This window comes from Arvicola amphibius, chromosome 9, assembly GCF_903992535.2.
Source record: "Arvicola amphibius chromosome 9, mArvAmp1.2, whole genome shotgun sequence".
NCBI lineage: Eukaryota > Metazoa > Chordata > Mammalia > Rodentia > Cricetidae > Arvicola > Arvicola amphibius.
In genome coordinates, this window is record NC_052055.2 from 70,089,437 (window position 1) to 70,116,531 (window position 27,095).

Here is a 27,095-nt window from a genome sequence, read left to right on the forward strand (position 1 = left end):
AGCTCCTTGAAGCTGCATAAAGATCTCCAAGGTAGGAATTTCATCTCAAATACTTCATGGTATGGCTTAACAGCCTTGATTCTTGGCACTCAGGAGGCAAAGGCAGGAGGATCTCTGTGAATTCGAGACCAGCCTGGTCTACAGAGTGAGTTCCAGCACAGCCATGACTGTTTCACAGAGAAACCCTATCTCGAAAAACAAACCAAAAACCCCAGCCCTGGTTCTCACACAATCATCATGCATTTTAGCAGCCACCACATTCTAAGGATGTCATTTCCAACAAGTTCCCAACAGAAAAGCATTTGACAACACAATGTTTTGTTAATAACAGGGCCTACACATCTGCCATTAACAGGTGACAGAATTTTCCCAGCATCTACTAAAGCACACTGCATAACCTTACAAAGTCCTCCTAATATTTATTTATTTAGGTTTCTTGAGAAAAGGTCTCACTGTTAGCCCAAGCTGGACTGAAATAATGTAGCCCACGCGGACTTGGAATTTATGATAACCCTTATGCCCCAACCTGAGTGCTGGGATTCCGGGCTTTGCACCAATATCTCTGACTTCTAAATTCCATCTTGACATTACTTCACCTTAAAGGCTTTGACTAAAATAAAATATATACCAAACTTATTCCCTTTCACTTATTCTCAATATATTATTTATTGAGACAGGGTCTCTATGTAGCCCTGGCTGTCCTGGAACTTATTATATAGACCAGGCCAGTCTCAAACACAGAGATCTTCCTGCCTCTGCCTTCAGACTGGGCCACCACACCTGGCCTCTATTTTAATATTTTATGTGCATGAGTGTGTTTGCCTGTATGTATATGTGTGCACTACATGCAAGCCTAGTGATGCTGGAAACCATAAGAAGTCACAGGATCCCTGGGACTGGAGTTATAGGCAATTGTGACCTGCCATGGGCGTGCTGAGAACCAAAACCTGGGTCCTCTCCAAGAGCATCAAGTGCTCCTAACCAATGAGTCATGGCTAAGTGCCCCGTCCCCCGAAAGCCTAGTTTTATTTATTTTTATGCCTATGTGTGTGGATGTGCACATCAGAGGTGTTAGATGCCCCTGAAGCTGAAGCTGAAGCTGAAATTACAAGCACTAGAGACCACCCAGCATGAGTGCTGGGAATCAAATTCAGATCCTCTGCAAGAGCAGTAAGTACTCTTAATCACTGAGCCATCTCAACAGTCCCCTCCCTTTTCTTTTTAAATCGAATGTGTTCATATTAAGTTTCTCCTATTTTATTTGTTTAAAAATACTTAGAAAAATGATAAAGCGAGTCAGGTGAAGTGAAAACAACTAGAGATTTTGAGAAAAGGTATATAAAAATCTGTGTATTTCTGTAACTTTCCTCAAGATTGAAAAATTGTAATAAAACCCATAGTCATAAAAAAAAGTTTTTCAGGTCATGGTAGTGAGAGACCAGGAGTTAGACAGACTCTGTGACAGACAGACAAACAGATAGACAGAGGGGCCATAGGTATAGGTAATAGAGGTGTCAAGTTTCACCCTTCAGACTTTTGTCTTCTACTAGATGGCCCCTGCTGGTGGACATATCAGAACGTGTCACACAACAATGCAGACCAATCAACCATCATCCTATCTGTCCTAAACTGACCAACCCTCATAGGGGAGGGAAACTCTCGGCCCTAAGGACAGCTGGATTCCAGCTTTCTGAGGCCCTCTGCTTTGCCTGTGGCATGTGTCTTCTTACCCACAATGAACGCCTTTTTTTTTTTTTTTTTAACTGTCTGTGGTGCTTGAGGTTTCCCTGGTGTTAACCTTTTATGCTTTAGATTGTTCCTGTCTTGTTAATTTTTAACTGGCAGAGAAAATGAATCCAATCCAGACCCCTGGACTGTATCATTTCAATACCCCTAGACTGTATGACTGGAGGCAGGAGGTTCAAGAGTCCAAGGCAAGTTACTGCTACACCAAACGCCTTAAACTTCAGCAGGTAGGAGGCTGGGACAGGCCCATCTCCGTGGGTTCAGGCCAGCCACTAATGGAAGCCCCCTGCCAGGTTGCTTCTGGTTACAATTTTCATGTTTACCTAAGGTAAACCCTAAATAATTTCATTTGCTTTCTGTCTGTTTGAAAAGAGCCATTCTGCAGCCCAAGCTGAGCTAGAACTTATCTAGTCTAGGCTGGTCTCAAACTTATAGTTAATCCTGCTTCAGCCTCCCCAGTGCTGAAATTCCAAGTATGAGCCACCAAACTCAGCAAACTACATTTTTAATTTTAATGAGTAAATTAATTTACTTCACCAAATGAAAGCAGAGTATTTGGTACATTTCTTAGACAGGCATATATAAAAAGAAAATAAAATAGCAATATTCTGAACAGATTTTTACTTATGGATATCTGCACTGAAGCATAACTTCCATTTTTCCTCACATAGCAATGATCTTTCAACTGAGTATAAAATATTTTTCCAACTCCAAAAGTAGACAGGCAATTTGCAACACAGTAAGGTGCTATGAAATTGGTTTGGAGTTGTTGGTTTTGTAAAAACAATTTTGGAATAAAAAATACATAAAAGCACAGAAGAACCTTGATGTAATATGTGTATTAGATGGCACCCTTGGGGTGTTGGTCCTAGGTTCATCACTTACAAAGAAACAGAGTAGGGTGGGGTGTGGCAGCAAGTACCTGGAACCCAGAACTGAAGCAAGAGGCTAAGAATTCAAGATCAGCCAGGGGTGAAGGCACAGGCCTTCAATCCCTGGGGAGGCAGAGGCAGGTGAGTCTCTAAGGTCAGCCTGGTCTAGAGAGTGAGTTCTAGAACAACCAGAGCTACACAAGGAAACCCTGTCTGGAAAACAAACAAACAAACAAAAACAATTAAAAGTCATCCTTTTCCATACACATATAGTTCCAGATTCTAGGCCATTCTGAGCTATATGAAACCCTATCTAAAGAATGAGGGAGTTGTTTCCTAACAGATTACAGAAGATCATTAAGACTGGGAAAGACCCGCTAAGAGAACTAATTTCACAGTTTAGATCCCTAGTATCCATACAAAAAGGCAGGCAGGGTGACATTTGTCTGTAATTCTAGCACCGGAGAAGCAGAAACAACAGACTCCTGGAGCTTTCTGACTGGCTAGCTTAGCCTAGCTGGTGAAGTCGGGATTTAGTGAGAGACCCTGTCCCAGAAAGAAGTGGGGAGTGAATGACTGAGGAAGAACACACACACCTGGTGTGCGCGCACGCGCGCGCGCGCACACACACACACACACACACACACACACGATTAAGGGGCTGAGGGGTATCTGTGGTAGAGCATAATCTTAGTGTACATGAAGCAGTGGGTGCAATGACCACCATCAGAAATGAAAGAGTAAATGTATCACTGGGTTAACAACTGACAGAAATAGTATTTGTGCTGAAAGACTATAGCGACCAAATAGGCAGGTCACTTCATCTCAAAGGACACTTTATCTCAACACAATTAACAGACCCCTGCCTCAAGGTCACTGAGAGGAGATGACTTACAACAGAATCTGGCACTGGAGAGTCATGCAGAGACTCATGGACACCTTCTGTTGCCAGTGAGTAAGGTTTTCATTCTTTGTTTGTTTGTCTGCTTGTTTATTTGTTTTTAAGACAAGGTCTCACCTTATAGCACAGACTAGCCTGGAAATCCTCCTGCCTCAACCTTTTGAACGCAGGAATTTCAGACATGGGTTACCACACCAGCCAGAGCTTTTATAAATACCACAATAAGCAGATACTTTTTTCTAGTAAAAGATCGTTGGCAAGAATAAATACAAATATAGCATTAAGTTTGTGCTGATTAGAAAAAAAAGACTTCCTGAAAATAATAAAATGTTAGAAGAGATTATCTATAAGGTAATCTTGCCACTGAAGATCTATAAGAAAATAGGATGAGTTTTGATCTACCTGGGATGACTTAGGTGGGATATTGACTGAAGCTGCAGGATAAACCCAAGATCCTTTCAACGTCTCTTCCCATCCAAAGACTCTAAGATTAACCAGAAAAGAAAATTAATTATGTACAACCTACTCATCCTAATCTAGAAATATAAATAAGTTTTACTCTTAGCAAATAAAATAATAACCAAAATAAAAGTGACATTCCATTGATAAATGGGTATGGTAGCCAGTGCCTATAATCCTAGCACTCAGAGACTAGGCAGGAGGTTCACCACAATTTTCAGGCTAGGTTAGACTACGTAGTCAGTTTCAACAGTCCAGGCTACAATGTGAGGTCATATCTCAAAACAAACACAGAAAACTAGAGACAAGCCAGGTGTGGTAGAGCTCATCTTTACTCTCAGGACAGAAGAGGTAGAAAGTGGATCTCTATGAGTTCATGTCAGCCTGGTCTAATTAGTAAGTTCCAGGCCAGCCAGGGATATAGTGGGACCTGGTTTCAAAACAAAATATTTCTACTTGGTGAACAAAAAAAAAAAAAAAGCTTAAATTTAACACTGGAGTCCTTATGATAAGTAATAATGTCTGTATTAAAAGATCATCCATTTTCAGCCAGGCATGGTAACCCAGCTCTTTAATTCCAGCTTAACAAAAGCAGAGGCAGGCCGATCTATGTGGGTTAAAGGTCAGCCTGAGCCGGGCAGTGGTGGCACGCACATTTAATCCCAGCATTTGGGAAGCAGAGGCAGGTGGATCTCTGTGAGTTCGAGGCCAGCTTGGTCTACAGAGTGAGTTCTAGGACAGTCAGGACTGTTACACAGAAAAACCCTGTCTTGGAAAACCAAAAAAAGGCCATCCTGGTCTAGTCGACATAGCAAGTTCCAGGCCAGCCAGGGCTACACAGTAAGACCAGTGTTTCATAAACAGTTTTAGAAATATGAACTGAGGACCGAGAGTGTGGTCAGCATGTGTGATGCTCCGGAGTTCACTCCCAGCACAGAAGAAGCAAAAAGGGAGGAACTAGGATGAAGGAAAGAGAAAAGAAAAGGAGAGAGGAGATCGCTGAGAAATAACATTCACAGCAGCAGTGGTTCAGCACACTGTAGCAGTGTGACAGAAACAAAACAAGCACTCAAATAAGCTCCTTCCTTTGACTGAGCTTGTAGTTTCATTTTCAGACAGCCAGATAAACAGATCACCTTTTGAAAAATGCATCATAAAATGGCAATATCTTAAACAGAGTATAGCCAGCCCAAGCACAGCTACCAAGGCATGTGCACATACTTTGCAGAAACAGACTCATATTAAAGTCACACTTCATTTTCAAAGTTATTATTTCCAGACCAGTCTCAAATTAAGAAGCAAATATTTGTAATTAAATTTCTTCTATAAGTTGCCAAATACATCTACCTACCTTGAATCTCCCTAGAATAATCCAGAAAATAAACTACTGAACTATAAGCTTTCCCTTAGCACAGCTAAAAGTTAGTCCAGAGTTCAGATTCTAAAATATCCAAATATATGTATGTGTGTGACATTTCTGATATCCACAAATCAAAAGCAAACTTTGCTAACCCTTATTAATGCCAGAAACTTATCTTCTGCTACTTATGCAAATGTCCACCAAGTAAGAACAATCTAATGTCACACAACTTTGGAAAATTGGGCTAGGCTTTTCTTTTTAGAGAAAGTGCTAATCTTAGAGTTGAGTATTTCCCTCTCCTTAGGTGTGTGTGTTTGTTTCAGAGTCTCATGTAACCCAGGCTGGCCTCATACTCACTCATGTAGGCAAGGCTAACACCTACTACCTTGGGAGTGATAGGATGACAGCCATGCACCACCATACAGTGCTAGGGGATTAAACCCAGGCCTTCATGAATATTAGGCAAGCACTCTACCAACTGAGCTACATCCCAAGTCCCTAAAATAAGGGTTGTTGAGGTTTGCAGTCTGGCTTGCCGAGCTGAGGGCCAACCCAAGCCCTTGCACATGATAGACAAGTGTTCCACCATCAGCAACACTTGCAACCTCTACAGGACTTGAGGGAGAAAAGGCATCACTGTGGCTCTGAATGTACACCAAAGAAATAAACTCTTCCCAGAAGACCCAGCACCCACACACAGTTCCTGGGGATCTGATTCCCTCTTCTGCAGGGTCCCGCTGCAGGCACAGATATACATGCATGCAAACAGAGCACCTATACACATAAAATTAAATTTCAAACAAGATTGTCAAGAATAGTTGTACCCTCTGTCCCCCTTACAGGAAATCATACACTGTCTTTCACAATATCAAATGCAAAGTAAATACTCATCAATATTCTTAGCAAAATGTAAACACTTTAGAATGAAAATCATTAAAAACTTCTACCAAGAAAGAATAACCTAAATTTTGCCCCAAAATTCTAATCTTCCTTTTAATCTCCAAAATGGTCTTACAGGGCAAGGGAGATGGCTTATTGGGTAAAGGAGTTTGCTGCCAAGACTGACAATCTGAGTTCAATCCCCAGTACCCCCATGATGTAAAGAACCAACTTCTTCAAGTTGTCTCCAACCACATGTGCTCCACATACATATAAATAAGTAAATATAAGTATTTTAATTTAAAATAAGTCTTAAAACCCAAAAGGTTCTAAATATTAATATGCCCTTTCTAGTCACAATCATAAAATACAGCAGGCAGAGGGATGGCAATCTTATCTTACAGAATTTTTTCATAAGAGACATTCAAAAATGCATTAGGTAATCTAAAAGATGCGTCCACAGCTTTAAAACTCTTCACAACTCTCCACTCCACCTTTCTTTCTTACAGTGTGCAAAACTGAGGAGTAAGCAACTCCACAAAAATGTTCTACACAAAGCTGGGAGCAGTTTAGGAACTCAATCCCCCTTTAGCGCAGTTCCCTGGTTGGTTATTCACCTTTCCCTGAATGGTTTCTCCTTATTCTCGAGGCCCTGAAAACAACTAAGGAGAAATCTGGCTGAATAAGGAAAACAGAAAGAGTCCTAGCTGTCTCTATCCCAGTGGTTCACTCTTCAGTGGAAAGAAAACCCTGTTGACAAGACCCACCCTAACTACCCCAGCACACAGGCGCATTGTAAATCAACACAGCCCTTTACCCTTTAGCACGGTAGTAAAATTACAAGGTTTTAAGCACCTAAGGCTGCCATTTTTCTATTACACAAGAACAAAATCAAGTCAAAATGGGTCCCATCTTTTCAAAGTGGCCAAGAGAGCGGATTTTCAAGCAATGAAAGATGGAAACTGGATCTAAGACTCCTTGAAGGGAGAAAAGGGTTCTGGAATTTCCTACTTTTAGGGACAAAAGGAGTCACAAATTCAATACACATTTCTCTTAACAAAGAATTCCTGTGCTGCACCCCATCTGGGCCCCTACTGTTCGGTTTTACCCTTGTTTCGAGGGCCCCTTTCACTCACCATGGTTCCTTATCTTCTGCACCAAAGGCCCCTACCCTGGATTCTTCACTACAGCATTTGTGCCCTGCCCCTTCCAGACCTTCTGGGGCACCTCAGAGCAAAATGCGCATTCAGCTCCCAGTCCTGTACAACCACCCCAGTTCGACACCCATCAGGACTCTTCCCCGCTTCCCTTAATCTCGTTTCTCTTCCTTTACTCCCCATTCCATCCTCTAAATTCCAGGGCCCATCTCTTCCTTACTCATCTTCTCAGGCTGCTTTTCAGCCAGTCCCTGCTGAAGCCCTCCAATGTCCCCAGGGTCCCTGTCCCAGAGCACATCACTCCTTAAACCGTGCTTCTAGCGTCCGCTCAGCTTTTCTTTTCTCCCACAACTGTCCTATTAACGCCCAGCTCTAAGCTCGCCTTCCTTTCGTCCTTTCACTAACGCTCCAATTTCTGACTCCACCTGGTTGTAATCCAGGTCTCCTTCTGCCTCCCTCACTTTGCAGAATTTACACCCATCACCCAGCTATTGACCCACACCTTGTCGATCCTACCCCAGCTAGTCCCAGCCCTTCAGCTCATCCCTGGCTCGGCACTAGTTCACACCCTTGTCACGTCTGGCTCTTAATCACTCTCTCTCCCCTACTCCCAACTATTACCCGGTCCTGCTCCTTGTCTTTCCGTGCAACTCTTCTGGCCCTGGTACCCCTCACCCCAACACCATCCACCTGCCAAGCCTTGCCCCCTGCTCCTAGCTCTGACCCAGGATCCCTCTTCCCAGCCCCGGGCTTCCTAACCTCATCCCGGGGCCAGCCTGGGTTTCTTTTTCACTCCTCTCCCCAGCTTCTAACCCTTTCTCCTAATTCTCCTCATCTTATACTCCGCAACCGCTCCCCCAGCAGCCTGCCTTCCCCTCTCTCCCTTCAAGGATTTCACCTCAGAACCCAGACGTCGCCCACCCCGCCAAAACGCAGCGCCCGCGCGCCGGGGCTCGCGCCTTCGCTGTCGCCGCCCGTCGTCCCCGCCCCGGGCGCCCCAGGACCGCCGGCGTCGCGGTCCCGCCCCCTGCCGCCGCTCCTCCCGCCCGCCAGGCGCGCGCCGCCTTTGTCGCCCCTCACCCGGTGTGTGAGGGGATTTTTTTTTTCTCCTTTAAAAGGGGAGGGCCGGCATGCCGGGGCCGGGTGTCCCCGCCTCCGAATGTCTGAGCGGGATCCCAGCCACCGCGGACCCCCACGCCCCCCGGGCCGCCCCCTTGGCCGCTTCGCCGGCCCTCCGCCCCCTCCCCACCCCACCCCCCCCATATTTACCGCCATCATCAGCACGCGCGAGCTGTCACCAGGGCGCGAGACAAGCGAGCAGGCCACACCCCCAATCGCTCATAGGTCCACCTACTATAGCCCCGCCCCCAGAGCCCCGCATTGCGCCAACGGCGCGCATCCTGGCCGCGACCCCTGGCCTCTACGCCCTCTCCGCGGGTTCGCGCCGCGGGCACCAAGTTTCGGGTCAGCCGAGACTAGGCGGCCGACGGCCGGTCGGCGTGAGGGGGCAGGCGCGGAGCGGCGCGGGAGAATCGCCGGCAAAGTTTGGTTGAGTCACAAGAGGGTACAGAAGATTTCTAGACAAAGAGACTCTTAAAGGTGCAGAGTCTAGTGTCTGGCCTTCCTCCTTAAAGGGCCAGGCTTCTGCCGAGCACCACCCCCTTCTTCCCAGCCCTTAGTCTACGGGGTCTGTAAAGGAATTCTGCGCGAGTTCGTTTACTCTGCGGCTTACCTTTAATTCGTCGCACCGCTCCAGAGAGGCCTTTTCCACTCCTGCTTGCTTTTTAGTTTTGTTGTTTTCTTTACGGTGAAGCGGCAGCCAGCGAACCATGGAGTTTCCCCGAGGCAGCGTTTGCAAAAGTTACTGTTGGCGCCCTGACAAGCACACACGTGTGGACTTTTGCCACTGATGGCCAAGGCGCGATTCAGCTGTTTTATGAAAGTCCTCTTCAACAGAAGGAAAAGATCGTTGCTCCCCAAATGGGGCCTAGGAAATAAATCAGACCGAGGTGGCAGTAGCCCTAACGACTTCCAAGAAGGATGAAATCCATTCTGAAACAGGAAAGACTCGCTCACAAAGTAGGGAAGCTTCCTGGGCACTGTCCTGACCAACCTTGCGGGAAAGGATCCCTCCAAAGAAGATACAGTGTTACAACACCCAAGACAAGGCTAAGGCAGACAAAGACATTTTTAGTATAAGAAAAACAAAAAGAAGCCGGGTGGTGGCAAACACCTTTAATCCCAGCACTCGGGAGGCAGAAGCAGGCAGAGCTCTCAAGGCCATCCTGGTCTGCGGAGCTAGTTCCAGGACAGGCTCCAAAGCTACAAAAAGAGCGAGTTCTGGACAGGCTCCAAAACTGCAAAGAAACCCTGACTCTAAAAACTGAAAAACAAAAGGAAAAGAGAAAAACAAAAAGAAATGTATATTATATGCTACAGTGGTTCAAGGCTATATGCCTGTAAATATGGAATAAATAAAAATGGCAAAAATTAAAAAATAAAGCCGGACGTGGTAATCAAATCAATCAGGAGGCAGAGGCAAGAGGATGGCATTGAGTTCTTAGCCTCTATAGATTGCATGGTGGATTCAGGGACAGTTTTGGATAAGTAACAAGAGCCTCCTGGGTGAGGACGGAGGCCCTAGGTTCAATTCCCATAATGGAGGCCATGCACCTTTAACAGTTCTCTTATGGGATTCTAAGTTGTAACTTTTTACCTTAAGTGGATGTAATAATAAACATTTTAAAAGCTGTCTTTTGTTCTCTTTCCCCAGTTCCCAACGACTTCTTGAAGACAGTTAAGCATCTTATTCAACATTTCCTAACAAGGTGCTCTTCTGAGTGAGAAATTTGGAAGCCACTTAAAACTTGAGGAAGTTATGTGCTCAGAATAGCTAGGAGGAAAACAGCCCCACCACAGTCAGCACACATAACACCAGTGGTTCTCCAAGTCTGCTGCGGGGGGAGCCATTCAGAGGTTCTCTGAGACACAAACTAGTTTTAAAATAATATTGAAAGTAATCTGGATGCTGGAGAGATGGCTCAGAAGTTAAGAGCACTGGCTGCTCTTCCAAAAGCTGTGAGTTTAATTCTCAGCAACCACATGGTGGCTCACAACCATCTATAATGAGATCTGGTGCCCTCTTTTGTCATGCAGGCAAAACACTGTATACATAATAAATAAATCTTATAAAAAAGATTTGTTGTGGGAATGTCATTGGACTGATGATAAAGACAGAGCAGTAAGGGTAAAACATGCTGGCTCAGTGGGTAAGCTCTTTCTTGCTGCTAAGCCTGCCTTTCCAGTTCCATCCCCTGGATGCACATGAAAGAAGAGCACAGGGTTTTGCAAATTGTCCTACTGTGTGAGGTTCCACACAATAAACACAACACACACACATACACACACAAATGTGATTTAAGGTTTGACGCTGGCAAGATGGTTCAGCCTATAAACACCACCAAGCCTCACAATCTGGATTTGATTCAGGGACTACATGAAGGAGAAATAATTCCCAGATGTTGTCCTCTCACAGTTACATGTGTGTGCCCACATACAAATAAGTGAATGCAACTTTAAAAATATTTTTAAAAGAACAGTGAAGTTGGGCGGTTGTGGCGCACTCCTTTAACGCCAGCATTCAGGAGGATGGATCTCCGTGATTTCAAGGCCAGCCTGGTCTACAAAGTTCCAGGACAGACAGGGTTGTTACCTGTCTTGGAAAATCAAAAACAAAAAAACAACAAATACAACTGCTGTTGACTACACAAAAGCACAAATTACAAGAAGCCAAAGTAGCATCCAAGTGTTCTTTCATGGCACGATACAAAAACAACTGTTTCACTAAAATCTCAGGTTAAACACTAAAAATTATTCTAAGTAGACAGGCCTCAGGTATGGTGGCACAATCCTAGGATTCCAACACTTGGTTCCCTGCAGGAGTTCAAGGTCACACTCAGCTCCACAGAGAGTACAAGGTCAATCTAGATAAGTGAGATGGTTTCAAAAAAATCAAAACCCAAGTAAACCCCCAAATTTTATATATATTTACTTATTTATTTTGGAGGGGTGAGGCTGGGAAGATCACCTCAGATTGGAGGCTAGCTTGGAGTACAAACTGTGTTCTAAACAAGCCTGGGCTACAGACTGGTCTTTCTCTCAAAACCTAACAACAAAGCATTTCTCAAAATAAATAAAAGATCTATTACATATTATATATAGTTCACAGATGATCTATACAACTGTGCTCATCTGCCTGGTTGCAGAAACTACACCCATTTTTTTTTTTTTTTAAGGAGGGTGAAGCAGGAGATCACAGCGGACTGAAGGCTGGTCTATAGAATATAATCGTCTGGGCCACAGGGGAATCCCTTGTCTCTAACAACCAAAAGAACAATAACATCAGCCAGACATGCTGGCCCACAGTTAATCCCAGCACTCACAATGGATCTGAGTTTGAGGTGTGCCTCGCATACAAAGCCAGTTCCAGGAAGCCAAAGGTACCCAGTAAGACTGTCTTACAAAGAAAGCTGTATAACACACCATCTCTCTCAGCTTTCATACTCTAATGCAGAACATTCTTTGTATCAAGCAATGACTCCACAACCTCCCACTTTTCTTCCAGTCTCTTCTGTGAGATAGGTTCTTGTTCTGTAACCCAGGCTAGCCCTTCAACCTTTGTATCAGCCTCCCTGTGGCCAGATTAGTCATGTGCCTCAGTGTCGAATGTAGTTTGAAGTATTCTCTGTCCAACTGGTCCACGTGGACCGTGTTTCCCCAGCCTGCCTGTTCCCGAAGCCAGGGGCCCACCTAGCTATATTCTGCCGTGCCAAAGTAGCTTCTTTATTAACCAAAGGTAATAAAACACTCATAGTATACAGAGAGGAATCCCACATCCTAAACATCCTAATCCATCATCAACATCAGAACTATTAAAATGAGCCAGAGACAGGCTGGGGAGATGACTGCTCTTGTGGAGGACTGAGCTTTGATTCTAGCACCACATGGGTGCTCACAACCACCTGTAACTCTGCCCTCTTCTGGTCCCTGTGCAAACCATGCTTGTGGTGCACACACATATATGCAGACAAAACATAAAATTAACAAAAAGAGAATCCAGAGACCACACCTTTGTGTTCACAAAGCACATATTTATTTCCCTTTCAACATCTCTACAATCCCACTATAGAGCTACAACCCAAGGAGCAAATGTGTTTATGTTAAGCCTAGTACTCCAGCTAGCTCCCAGACGGCTGTCTTCCTAAACCAGCATTCTCATCCTTTAACTGGCACCCAGCACATCTGTCACAACCCGAGCCTTGCCTTTCCTACCGATTCCCACTGTTAAATTCAGCTCCAGGACAACCTGGACAAATAAATGTGCTCTCCAAATTTTCCTTTTTAAGTATTTAGTGTGTGTGTGTGTGTGTGTGTGTGCACAAGCGTGTGCATATATAGTGGCAAGTACACACATGGCATTCAGCACCTGCACTGTGAAAGTCAGCATGTTTACAGAGTTGGTTCTCTTTGGTGGCAAATGCCTTTAGCTGCCAAGTCATCTTGCAGGCCATAAACTATCTTATTTATTTTTGTTTTCTTAAGACAGTGTCTATGTAGTCCTGGCTGTCCTGGAGCTCACTATGTAGACCAGACTAGCCTCAAACTCACAGAGTTCCTCCTGAGTACTGGGATTAAAGTTGTGCTGGGCTAAATTCTCGGTTTAATGGACTCTAAAGAAAGTTCAGTATAATTTATATTACCCTTAAAAATGAGCCAATGTGCAGGTAGAGAAATGGCTCAGGAATTAAGAGTGTATACTTCTCTTGTAGAGGAATCCAGTGCAATTCCCAGCATCCATGTCAAGAGGCTCACAACTGCTCTAACTCTAGCTCCAGGGGATCTAATGCCCTCTTCTGGCTTCCTCAAGCACTGCACTTAAATGCACACAACCAAGCTCGCTCGCTCGCTCTCTCTCTCTCTCTCTCTCTCCCCACAATTTTTTACATATTTTAAGTTAGACTGTGCTATATGATAGGACCTGGGATGGCTACGTTGGAAAATGAAATGGAATGCAAGAAAATCAGGAATCTTTGACTTAGAACTGAGGATAGCTCAATCGGCACTTGAGAACCCGAGTTCAATCTCCGGAACCCAGCTATAAAGGCAAGTGTAAAGGAATACGTGTGCAATCTCAGCAGATTCCTGAGGCTCACTAGCCAACCATCCTGGCCAAATCAGTAGCCCCAGATTCAAGTATATATAAAATGATGATAATCGTGTCCTTTTCCCTTGAATTTATACAACTAACCCTAACGTTAATGCAACTCGAACCTTCAAGAATGTGATAACTGTGTCCTACAGTATGCTAAGAAGCCCCATCCAGACTTGCACATGAAAGCCAGGTGACATACAGGCTTTCCCAGCAGTCACAGTTCAGTTCCAGTGTCTCTGCCAGCAGAGCCATCACCTGCTCCGTTATCAGGTGCTTGCTTAGCCAGATTCCTTCAGTGTGGTGTTTCCATTAATTGACAAGGACGAAGCAAAGTACCTGTGTGGCCGGCCATTCTTCAAGCTTGAGCTCATGTCACTATTTTAAAGCCAGTCATATGTGAGCACAAATGGAAAAGAACCAAAGGGACAGCCTAGTAGCTGAGTGTGCCTACCGGTCTTACAGAAAACCTGACTCAATTCCCAGCTCCCAAATTTGCCTCTAACACCATATCCAGGGAATCTGATGCCTTCTTCTGACCCCCCATGGCACTGCGCACGCATACGCATATACACACACACACACACACACACACACTAAAAATAAAACCTTTAAAAAAAACCCACCAAAATGAAGATGTTGACTAGGTACACTTTTCTTTATCTTTTAGAAACGGAGCCAAGAGTCCATGTTTGCCACATTTACCATCTGTGTTTCTCTAGCATGCACATTCACAATGCTGTCTGCGCTGTCTCATCCACAAAGGACTTGAGGCAACCTATAGGAAGTACAAAGTAGATACACTGCAGCAAGACCAAATATAGAACAGAAGGACAAAATGTAGTATTTGTAGATTTTATTGTGATATCTAAAACATACCTCAATTTTTAAAGTACAAAAATAAAATAAACAAACATTAACAACAAAACAAAAGCAAGAAGAAGTAACAGTAACTGATGTGGATAGCAGATCCTACAGCCAGGAAGGGATGCTGAGCTTCCCTGCCAGTCAACGCTAGGGCACACATGAGCAGTGCCTCACAGCTGCTGCAGAAACATGCTCTGGTAAGTCTGCTTAGCTGTCCTCTGAGCACAGACTCCTCAGGGGCATGCTACATTTTGTATATTAGCAATTCTGCCAAGCCTATCTATCTCAAATACTAGCCTGGTTAACTGTTTCTGTAGCAGGTAAGAGGGAGGTGAGCAATGGTGTCAATGAATAAGTTCAAGGCACACTCGAGCATGACAAGAAGACAACTTGAGAAGCACAATAGACGACCCTAAGCAAAGCAGTGCTGAGTGTCAGGAAAGTGTGTCTGCAGAGATCTGAGCAACGCTGGAAGGAAACCACCCTTCTCTCTCTCTGTCTTCTAGAAGTGAATATGGAGCTAATGAGTGTGCTTAGATCCTGTGGTAAGCAAACCAGTATGGCGGTGACCGAATAACAAGAAAGACATAAGAAGCCTAATTGTGCTAACCCTAGAGTTACTTCTGCCCTGTGGAACTGACTGCCTCTGAGCTATTAGGTAAGAAAAAAAAATGTGCAGTAAGAGCCCTGTGCTTTGGCTTTGCTACAGCAGCTTAGCCTATAGGGTCACACTATTCAAAACAGAAAGGGAAACTGTAAAGAGTTCAAAGGATGAAACCAACACTTGAGCAGACTCAGTTCTGTTCTCAAATCACTGCAGCCAACAGGTCAGAAAGCTAGAGCAATCCAGTCATGCCACCCATCCATCTCCAGGAGAGGCCAGCCATGTCATCAAGCAAAAGGGGAGAGCAGGGATTCCACCCAGCACAGCCACACACAGCAGTGTGGCTGATACCAAACCCTCAGGATCTGGGGACACATACTAGTTTCACCTTCAGGGCTGGCAGGGACAACCCTGTCCTACCTTTACCCCACAGCAGGAAAGGCCCAAGTTTCTCCATCCCTCACAATTACCATTGCTGAGGACAAGCCAAATCCAGTTAAGGGATGAAGTAAAGTCAGCTGTGACAGGGTCAGGAGGGGCGTCAGAGCCCCAGAACACAAGCTACAACTGGGAACCAGCTGGGGCCAGAGGCCCAGGACCCTGCTCCTCCTGGGCAGTACCCAGGTAACAGCTCAGCAGCTGGACAGCTGCCAGTCACTAACGGATCCCAGCCACTGGCACTTGCTGCTGTTTTCGGATCTTGTTGAAGAGTTCCATGTATTGTACCATGGTGTCTGCTGGTCCATACACAGCATCGTGTCTGTTCCCAAATACTGTGGGGGCCCCTGGTGTGTGGCTACCTAGAAAACTCTGTAGGAACTCAAGCAGGAGGCTCCAGCAGTCACTAGCCACCACACAAGGGCCATACTCCACCTGGGACAGAAGAACAGACAGCAAGGGTAAGGACGAGGATGAGGCTTGCTTCTCTCCCTCCTCCTGCCACCATCACCATTGAAAGTCACAAACTGACAAGGCTAGAGAATCTTGGCCCTGGAGGGTCCTCTTTTCCACCTGGAACACTCCCCAGACTCAGTCCCCTCTGGTTTTTATTTTTGTGACAGGATCTAACTGTGCAACTCAAGTTGGCCTTGAACTAGTTATGCAGCCAAGCTGGCCTCTGTGTGATAAATGCTGAGACAGGAGGCAGGCACCAGCACTCCCAGCCTCGGGGTCCCTTACTCTCTACACTGCTCTATAGGAACGGCACAACTACAGGCATCCAACAGACTTAGTCTCTAAGCCAAATACCTTTCAGGATATTTCTTTCTTGGTTTTCTTTTTTGGATTTTCTGAGTGCTGGGATTAAAGACATGAGCCACCATCGCCCAGCTGGTATTTGTAAACCAGCTTCAAAAAAGTGTGTTTCAGCTTTACTTGCCTACTAAATGACACATTTCAAAGATAGGCCCTATAAGCTTCTGTCTTGTTTTGTTTTTTAAATCTCAGTTAATGCCAGACACACGAGGGGCTGCGAACCTTCATGAAGGGCTGCGAACCTTCACTATACTCCCCATATGCTACTTTCAGTACCGATATACATAGGTTCAATGATGATGGCAATCAGCCAATAAAGATGCTTGCCTCCAAGCCCAATAACCTGAGTTCAATCCCCAGGACCCACATGGTAGGAAGAACGGATTGCTCTGATCTCCACACACGTGCTGTGCATATGTACACCTACATCCACAATAAACAAATGTAGTCATTTGTTTTAAACTAAAAACCTAGATGAAGGCATTTCATATGCATATTCTTGTCCACTATGAAAACTGACAGGTGCCAAAAGGGACAGTTTTGTTCCACAGCTCTGAAGACCTCTCATAAAACATACTAAGGAGGGGTGTACAAGGCATGTGACTGACATCCCCCTCCCAAACACCTCTCAGAACACTGTCTATTCCAGCCCTTCTTGGGCAGGGTGGTTGGTGCCAGTCCTATTCCTCTGTTTTTCTTGATTCTGCCTCACCTCTCCAGCAGGAGAGCCTCTCTAAGCTTTTTACTAGACGTAAACCCACTTCAATTCTAGGCTAGAGAGTGAATGGCTAAAGAAAAGATAAAAAAGAACCCCAGCAAGGTGTTGGAGAGATGGCTCAGAAGTTAAGATCACTTGTTTGTTGCTCTTGGGACTGGGGTTGGTTCCCAGCACCCACATGGTGCCTAGCAACTTTAAGTCTTTGACTCCAACTCCAGGGCATCAGTCAGATGCTCTCTTCTGGTCTCTGTGGGCACTGCACATACGTGGTGCAGACATACACACAAGTGAAATACCCCCCCCCCACACACACACACGCAAAATAAAAAACAAATCTAAAAAATACATAGAGAAACAAGAATGGTGGCTCACTACTATAATCCCAGTTCTTTGTAGGCTGAGAAAAAAGGATTGCAAGAGTTCAAGACCAGGCTAAACTATAGACTAAGACTCTCTCTCTCTCTTTCAGGCCTGTATTGCACCTTCAGTACCACACAAACCAAGCATGGCAAAATATACCTGTAATCCCACCACTCAGGAGGGAAGGCACAAGAATTAGAGTTCAAGCCAAATGAGACTGCCTTAAATAAATAAATACCATAAGAAAAAAGCTGCTGTAGTAGCATATCATGTAATCTCAGGGCTTGGGGGTAGAAGCAGGAGGATCATAAATTTATCATCCTTGGCTACATAGTAAGTTCAAGGCCTGAGACACAAATCTGCCCCCCCCATGCCCCAAACAAAAGAGCCCTGTAATAGAGGCAGGAGAGATACTGAAGAGTCCATCTGAACTAAGTAGGGCTTGGAAAACTTCCAGAGCCCTTACTGTGCAGCCCACAGCATGTTCTGCTTGCCCTTCACCAAGGTCTTACCTCCACAGAGATGCCTCGGGCACTGGGCCCCATTGTGACCGTGCCCACCTTCACCAGGAAGTCACAATACTGGTAGCGAGTACCCCGGGTCTCAATCTTGCTGGCCTTAGCACTCTGGAAAAAGCCCTTGAGCTTCACCATGAGCACATCGAAGTTGGTGTCAGCACTAAGGCAAGGGCCATTCTCAAAGAGGGCAAAGCAGCTCAGGGGGTACTCAGAGTTATGCATCACGTACATCAGCTTCCCGGCCTGGCCTGCAAGGGACAGATGGCCCACTCATGATCAGGACTTTTATCAACAAACCCCAGGACAGGTCAAGTGCACCAAACAAGGCCAGCTGGTAGTTGGTACCCTGGCAGTCTGAGAAGGGAAAGGATCCTTAAATACTACCTTTTCCAGAGAAGCCAGGTAACTGGAAAAGCCGGCCAGATAACACGTGAAGAACACCAGGGGATTCTTAGAGTGCCGAGAGCAGCTGTGTGGTGAGCTCGCAGATGGCTACTTTATCACGATTAGCAAACCGTACAGAAACTCTCTTCTATGTTCTCATCTGTAATAAGTAAAACTAAGGACTGAAGCCAGGCAGTGGTGGCACACGCCTTTAATCCCAGCACTTGGGAGGCAGAGGCAGGCAGAGCTCTATGAGTTCAAGGCCAGCCTGGTCTAGAAGAGCTAGTTCCAGGACAGGCTCCAAAGCTACAGAGAAACCTTGTCTCGAGAAAAAAAACAAAAAACAAAAACCTAAGGACTGGTGGTGTGGCTTAGCAATAGGTACTGGCCTAGCCCCAACCTCCAGCCCCTCAAACTTAAACTTAAGAACCTCAAACTTAAAAGTAAAACAGAAGCAACAACATCTGGCACATCTCTCTGGACCTCAGCTCGTGCCTCATTTGACATCTAAATGTTCTTGCAGAGGCTTTGGAATAGGAGGACTGTGAACTTTAGGCTAGCACAGCAGGCCACAGCCAAGCTGACTGCCTTAAAAAGCTAGCAGTGCCTCCTGCGAGTGAGGGCAGTGTTTGCAAACGTCAGTGGAGACAACTAGGAAAGCCCACAGAGGATCTTGTGCTCTGGGACCTCAAGCTGGACTGTGAAGCCCCTTTCCAGTCTGTCAAGTGAGTTTCCTCATTTTTACTGTTGTTTAGTTGGTTGGCTTTGGTTTGGTGTTTTTCTCTTCAATTTATTTTTATTTTATTTATTGGTGTTTTGCCTGCAAGTATGAGGGTGTCAGAAGCCCTGAAACTGAAGTCACAAATGTCAGCTGCCGTGTGGGTGCTGGGTCCTCTGGAAGAGCACCACTCTTAATGGCTGTGCCATCTTTCCATCCCCCCCCCCCCACCCTGTTATTATTGTTTTTTGAGACACGGTTTTTCTGTGTGGCCTTGGCTATCCTGGAACTCCTGGAACTAGCTCTGTAGATCAGGCTGGCCTTGAACTCAGAGATTCCCCTGCCTCTGCCTCCCAACTGCTGGGATTAAAGGTGTGTGCCACCACCACTCAGCTTGGTTTGGTTTTTTGAAGCATGGTCTTGCTACATAACCCAGGAAGGTCTGGAATGTGACTGTAACTCCCTAATGATGAAATTATGAGAGCATGCCACCAAAGCTGGCTTGATTTTTTTTAAAGATTCATTTATTTATTATTATGAATACAATACTCTGCCTGCATGTGTACCTGCACCCCTGAAGAGGGCACCAGATCTCATTACAGATGGTTGTGAGCCACCATGTGGTTGCTGGGAATTGAACTCAGGACCTCTGGAAGAAGAGTCAGTCCTCTTAACCGCTGAGCCATCTCTCCAGTCCCCTGGCTTGATTTTCTTGTTGCTCATTTTGTGCTGCTAGAGACAGATCCCAGAGTCTTGTACATGCTAGGCTAGTGCTCTCCACCAAACAGCCTCAGCCCACTCACTGATTCTACTGGTTTTCTAGATGCTTTCTCTTCAAAGACGAGGTATTAACTATGTGTCTCTGGAAAGTCTGAAACACTACGTAGACCAGGCTGGCCTTGAACTCGAGAGATTCCCCTGCCTCTGCCTCCCAGTGCTGGGATTGAAGTCGTACACCACCACCCTGCTCTAAACTCTTCTCCCCTACCCCCAGACATTTATTTGTGTTGCCAGTGTATGTGGAGGTTAAAGGACCACCCTAGGATAGCAATTATCCATTTTCACCCTGTGGGTCCTGAGGATCAAACTCAGGTCATCAGACTTGGCCTCATGTGCTTATACCTGCTGAGCTTTCTTACCTGGTCTTCTACAGACTTTCTCCAAGGAGAGCTATGAATATATTTGGTTATATAGGACTTGGAAGAAGTCAAAACACTAAAACCAAAATACACTACAAGAGAGAACAGAGGCCCACAATTTGAAATACCTGCTATACATTTAAAAGCATCTATCCTCAAACCCTGCCTGCTCTTCCTCGTTCATGTCCTTCCCTATTTTGTTCTTAAGAATGCACTAAGTCCAATTAGTGCTATCTATATGTGCACAAGTGTGGGGCTACGATCTTATTTTTTGAGTTAGGACCTCTCACTGAACCTAGAGCAAGACTATCAGGCCAGCGAACTTTAGGGATCCTCCTCTTGTCTCTCCCTCCCCAGTTCTGGGATTTTTTTTTTTTTTTTAAGACAGCCTCGAATGGGCTTAAAGTTATGCACTACCATACCTGGCTTGCACCCAACTTTTAAAGTGGGTTCTAAGGATCCAAACTCAAACTCTTGTAGTGAGAGGCTGCGGGCAGGCCTGCTTTTCGTCCTGCCCTGATCCCGCACGGCTAGCTGTACACCCGAAATAACAACACACAAACTGTATTAATTTAAATACTGCATGGCCCATTAGCTCTAGCCTCTTACTGGCTAACTCCCACATTTTGATTAACCCATATTTAGTAATCTGTGTAGCACCACGAGGGGTGGCTTACCAGGAGAGATCTTAACCTGCGTCAGTCTCAGAGAGGAGAGGCATGGCGACTGACTGAGCCATCTGCCTTACTTCCTTCTTTCTGTTCTGTCTACTCCACCCACCTAAATCCTACCCTATCAAAAAGCCAAGGCAATTTATTAACCAATGAGAGTCCTCCATCAAACTCTCATGCTTATAAGGCAAGAAGCTTACCAATGAAGCCATCTCCCTAGCCCCCGCCCCCAAAGTCTTTTATTTTTAATTTACATTTATTTGTTGTGGGCATGGGCACATGCGTGTCACAGGATGTGTCTGATGCAGAGGAGGGCACTTGGGAGAGTCTTTTCTCTACCATGTAATCGTGGGGATAAAACACGAGTGTTGGACTCAGCTGCAAGCCCTTTATCTACTACAATCTGCCCCTAGCAAAAAATAACAAAAAACAAGACTTTTTTTTTTTTTTTTTTTTTTTAAAAAAAAGGTCAGGAGTCAACAACAGAAAACAAAAGTGACTCAAGCCTGTGATCCTAGCACTGGAAGGCTGAGACTGGGGTGGGGAGAGCCACGAAAGGAGACCTAGTCTCCAAATAAACACCATAGGGTAGCTCATGGGTACTCAAGAGGCTTAGGCAGAACAATGGCCTCAAGTTTCAGATCAGCCTGGGCTCAAAGCAAGACACTGTCAGAAAAAGATAAATAGGGCCGGGAAGATACCTCAGTAGGTTAAGGCTCTTGCTGTCAAGACTGACAATACGATCTTGGACCCATATGATGGTAAGAGAGTACCAATGTCTGCATGTTGTCCTCTGACTTTTATTTCCTTGTTAGGGTGCATGTACAGACACATGAAATAAAAATATAAATAGATGCATGAAATAAAAATATAAAAATCTACTTTTAAAAATGGGAATGGGGGTTGGGAAGAGAGCTCACTGAGGGCCTAAGTGCTAATCCCCAGCACCCAGGTAAAAAACCTGCAAGGCTGCACACGCCTGTTATCCCAGCATTGGGAGCAGAGAGGGGGTGGATCCTGAGAGCCACTGGCAGTGAGTTGTCCATGGTGAGCGGTCCGTTCTCGAGGTATTCAGGCAGTCAGAACTTCATACACATGTCATGGCAAACACAACCATGCTCACACACACACAAACACTAACTAAATAAACAAACAAATAAAAAGGATCTGGTAATGATAGTCCTTGCCTAGTATGTATGCGTGAAGACCTGGGTTCTAGTCCCAGCACCACATAAACTAAATGTGGTGATGCACACCTAAGATCCTAGCACTAGAGACGTAGAAGCAGGAGGAGCAGAAACACAAAGTCATCAGCTACAAAGCAATGCCACAGCTAGCTTGAGCTACAGAAAACTAATCTCAAAAGACCTAACTAATTAATTAATATAAAGTAAAATTTTAAAAAGAGTGATTAGTTGAAAGGGACCAGAAATCTAAGATGTCAGCATAAGAAAAGATCAAACGAAAAAGAGGACTTGAAGGAGGCTGTGGAAGGACTTCCACCCACAGGGCAGAAAAGATGGAATTCTAGCAGAGATAAGAGTATAACAAGACGTGCGCCACCACTCGGGAGGCAGAGGCAGGCGGATCTCTGTGAGTTCGAGACCAGCCTGGTCTACAAGAGCTAGTTCCAGGACAGGTGCCAAAGCCACAGAGAAACCCTGTCTCGAAAAACCAAAAAAAAAAAAAAAAAAAAAAAAAGAGTATAACAAGAAGCCGTCAAGATGGCTCAGTGGTTCTGATCCTTTACTGTTCTGTCAGAGGACTAGAGTCGAGATCCCAACATCTTTACTGGGCTGACGTGCCTGCAACTTCAGCTCCAAGGGATCCATCCTATGCTCCCTTCTGGCCTCCATGGGCTCCCATCTACATAAATAAAATAAAGCTGGTGCACTTCTTTGATCTCAGCACTTGGGAGGCAGAGCAAGCAAATCTCTGATTTTAAGGCCACCCTGGTCTATGTAGTGAGTTCCAGAACAGTCAGAGCTACACAGTGAGACCCTGTTTAAAAACATAAGATAAGGGGCTGGAGAAGATGGCTCAGTGGTTAAGAGCATTGCCTGCTCTTCCAAAGGTCCTGAATTCAATTCCCAGCAACCACATGGTGGCTCACAACCATCTGTAAAGAGGTCTGGTGCCCTCTTCTGGTCTTCAGGCATACACAGACAGAATATTGTATACATAATAAATAAATAAATATAAAAAATAAGATAAATAAAGTAAAACCAAGGTTTTGCTTAAAGATTAGTAATGGAAAGAGGGAAAGATGGTGGGAGTCGGGGAGTTCAGGACCTTCCCTGTACTGCACTGGCCTCTCTGCTGCCCCCTGCTGAATTTAGCAGGCTCTGCACTGAATCTCCAGCACCCATCCCTTCTGCGGGTATTGCCAATTCACACCTTCCATCTCTTTTAAAATCCAGTTAAAACTGTGTCTTGAAAAACAAAAACAAAAAACAAAACAAATCCAGTTAATAGCATGTTAGTCCTCAGAGTCGCTCAAAGTTGATCTTTTGCTGTTCTCAGGTTTACACACTGTTGTAGTGATGTTAAATAAAGCTTGCCTGAAGACCAGAGAGTGAAACAGCCCCACTGGTCAGCCTTACAGACCAGGCAGTGGTGACACATACCTTTAATCCCAGTCACCACAATAGTTTGCCATAGAAACCATAGAAAAAGGCAGCAGTAGCGCACTCCTTTAATCCCAGTAATAGAGAAGACTATAAGACAGAAGGAGACAGCGCTCAGACACAGTCTCATTTTGAGATTCCTGGAGGCAGGATCGTCACTTCAGACTGAGGTAGAGGTAAAAGCCAGCGGCTGGCTGCTTTGCTTTTTTGACCTTCAGGTTGAACCCAATATCTGTCTCTGGGTTTTTATTAATCATGCTACAGCCGTGCAGTGGTGGCGCACGCCTCTAATCCCAGCACTCAGGAGGCAGAGGCAGGTAGATCTCTGTGAGTTCGAGGCCAGCCTGTTCTACAAGAGCTAATTCCAGGACAGGCCCCCCCCCCCCGCCAAAAAAAATAGCTACAGCTAAAGAGAAACCGTCTCAAGAAAACCCAAAAACAAAACAACCCCCCCAAAAAAATTGTGTATAAAAAAAAAATAAGAAAAAAAAATCATGCTATACACTGTAATTACATATCTGATTCATACTACATGAAGTTGCACTGCCTTGAACCTTTTAAAAATCAACTAAGGGCTTTGAGTAGAAAAGGGGGACTGCTGGGGATTGAACCCAGGGCTTTACACATGCTTGGCGTGTGCTCTACCACTACAGCATCAGCTCTTGGGACCCTGTTTTGTAATATTTTATTTTTATATATACAACTGTTTTTGCTTCTGTGTATGTCAGTGCACCACTTACATCAGGCGCCCACAGAAGGCACTGAGCATCGGATCTCCTAGAACTGGAGTTACGACGATTGTGAGCTGTCATGTGGATGCCGGGAATCAAACCTGGGTTCTCTAGAATAACCGCCAGTGACTTCAACTAATGAGCCATCACCTCAGCCCCAACCTATTCTTTAGTGAAGAAAGTACTTCTGGTTGTTGTAGACAATTTTTGTTTCCCAAGAAAGGTTCTCACTCTCTAGCCCAGGCTGGGCTTGAATCCAAGTTCAGTCCCAGTACCAATATCAGCTGGCTCATAACCACCTGTAACTCTAACTTCAGGGAATCTGACAGCAGTAGCCTCTACAGGCACTGCACTCGTGTGCAAATATGCAAACGCAGGAGCACAAGTGCACATGCTCTCAAACACACACGCGCGCGCACACACACGCACGCACACACAATTAAAAATAAAAACAAAATTTTAACTAAACAAGTAGGTTCAAACTGCAATCTGAGCACCGCAAATAGATGCCAATAAATATAAATGCGTGTGGGACTCCAAGCCAGGGTCCGCCACCTGCTCACAGCCATCCACTGACCTTGGCTGCCCAGGGCAGAGGCAGCTGTGTGGTAAGTCTCACAGTCCACACAAAACGTCCCTTGTTTCTCTGCCCCGAGCATCTCCAGTTTCCTGGTGAGGAGCTCCACCGTCTGCTGGACACTCTTGCCCTCAGCCACGGGCATCTGGGACACACTGGAAAACAGAACAAGTCAGCAGTGTCCAGAGACACACGTGCTCTGGCTCAGTCCCTCATTCCAGACAGGTCACAGTCCAACAAGGCTAGGAGTTACGTTAGACAACACTCATTCTGATCCCTGCCCCTCAAACCTGAGACGAGGCCACAGTCTACAAGATTTCCTCTGACAGGCAGAGTGCAGGTCTCACATGTCTCACACGTGGACATTAAGCTTTCTACCGCATCCCCAGGGAAGACACGTGTGCCAACATTCTGTGAAGATTCTAGGTGGTACCCACTACACACATCTAGTATGATTGAGTTGTTCAATGAATGTGATGGTGTATGCTGCCAACCTGAGAGAATCTAGAATCACTAGTTACTTGTTGGAGACGGGGTCTCACAACCGCGCAGCCCAAGCTGATCTGGAGTTCACTACATTAGCCCAAGCTGACCTCACTCTTTTAGCAACCCTTCTGTCTTAACCTCCCAGGGGCTGGAATTACAAGGTACACTTGGCTGAGATCTATTTCTTAGACTCCCGACCACATCTAAGAGTCTATATTTTACTGAGGTGTGGATAAAAGAGCTGAGCGGGACATCTCCCCACCCCCAACTACAGACACAATGTAACTAGCCGCCTCATATTCTTTGGGCTCAAACAGTAAGTCAAAATAAACTCTGTCACAAGTTGCTTTTGTCAGGTACTGAACCACAGGAGGCTGGTGGCTACTGTTCTGGACACTGTGGTCAGAACTACCACAGAGCTCCATTTACCAGCACAAGGTGGGCAGACATTGGTGGCGCACTCCTGTAATCCCAGGATGCAGCAGTCAGAGGCAAAGAATCAGAAGCTACAGAGCAGCCTGGCCTACATGGCCCATTAAACATAAAGATGGGGCATGGGATTCTAGGGCTCAGTGAGTAGGCTGGGATTTCTGTTTTCATTGCTGACAGGCACTGTTTACAATATGATGAGGCTGAGATAAGGCTTCAGGCATCAACTGTGGGCACGTGTAGTCACTAAAAAGCATACAAGAGCCTGGGCAACTTTCCTAGGCAACTTTCACAGAACAACCCTGCTGCTCGTGACTTCAGGTACCCTGGCCTCTCTAACTGGGAAGGTGCACACCACTGCCAAGATTTTCTTAAAGTGCTGAGACCTAGTATTAATTAATGCCCAGGAAAGCACAGTGTCCAGCACTTGGGAAGCAGAAGCAGGTAGAGCTCTGTGAATTTGAGGTCACCCTGGTCTACAAGAGCTAGTTCCAGGACAGGCTCCAAAGCTACAGAGGAACCCTGTCTGGAAAAACAAAAAAAAAAAAAAAGAAGAAGAAGAGGAGGAGGAGGAGGAGGAGGAGGAGGAGGAGGAGGAGGAGGAGGAGGAGGAGGAGGAGGAAAGAAAAGCAGTGTCCAGACATTACTAACCACCTCTCTTTTTCCAAGAGAGATTTAAAACATGTTTAAGATAAAATGTCAATAATCAAAACTAACTCAAACATTTAGGAAGTGATTCCTGAATAGTTAATGACCCTGAACTCCGATCCGATCTCCAAATCCCCAAAGCTCCTTTTCCCCTCCCCCTGACGCTAGACCCAATATCTTAAAGTGGACAAATTAAAGCCAGGTTGCTATAATTGCAAGCAAAATGTAAAAGGCACTTTCTCCTCGCGCCCTTTTTTATCCCTGCCTGTAAATAATTCCTAGTCCAAAAACCCTATATGCAACTTTTGGGTTCTACTCCCAACAGTACTATGTTCTCACGGACAGGAAGAAATACCAAGAAAAAGAAGGTACAACTCCTGGCAGGCTTTCGAGACGAAGCACTCTCTTTGCCAAAGGAATGCATCTGGGAAAAAAAGAAGCACCACACGGTGTCCCTTGCTCCACACGACCTGAGGACATCTTTGTCAGCCCGCGAGGACCCGAGAAGTTGGGTCCCGATCTCCCTCCCGGGACCACTACAGGCTTACAGGAGCCTTCACGACCCCAAGCTCCGCCCCACAGAAGCCCTTGCAGTCCTACCAAGTCACTCCCATGGCGTAGGGTTAAAAAGGAGGCACTTCCAAACACCAGAACTGAGAATCCAGAGGCCCACGGGAGGTGAAGCCACCTAAGGCAGGACGCAGTCGTACATCGGGCTCCGGAAATACGCAAATACTGGGCGCCACGACGGCGCGCCCACAGGAAAGGGGCGTGTCCGAGCG

The 27,095-nt window shown here is 45.5% G+C and overlaps 2 protein-coding genes across 13 annotated transcripts in view; both read right to left on the reverse strand.

The window, feature by feature from the left end:
* The window catches only part of Usp49 (ubiquitin specific peptidase 49), a 78,791-nt gene extending 53,922 nt beyond the window's left edge, over window positions 1-24,869 (reverse strand). For 5 of the 12 annotated variants that reach the window (XM_038342848.1, XM_038342847.1, XM_038342836.1 and 2 more), the window contains exons 1-2: window positions 7,354-8,072; window positions 3,922-4,003 (exon numbers count right to left, since the gene is read on the reverse strand). The gene's annotated coding sequence lies outside the window, so the exon portion shown is untranslated. Of the gene's footprint in view, window positions 1-3,921; window positions 4,004-7,353; window positions 8,073-8,272; window positions 8,285-8,643; window positions 8,676-9,106; window positions 9,362-24,750 lie in introns of those variants that run through there. The other 7 variants (XM_038342839.1, XM_038342844.1, XM_038342837.1 and 4 more) reach the window with 6 other exon arrangements.
* Med20 (mediator complex subunit 20) lies at window positions 14,424-27,086 on the reverse strand. The gene is made up of 4 exons (XM_038342850.1): window positions 26,914-27,086; window positions 24,751-24,905; window positions 17,898-18,151; window positions 14,424-15,926 (listed from the first exon to the last, which is right to left on the reverse strand). Exons 1-4 carry the CDS (start codon window positions 26,925-26,927, stop codon window positions 15,711-15,713), a joined length of 639 nt encoding a protein of 212 aa, XP_038198778.1. The 5' UTR covers window positions 26,928-27,086; the 3' UTR covers window positions 14,424-15,710.
* Window positions 27,087-27,095: the final 9 nt, after the last annotated feature.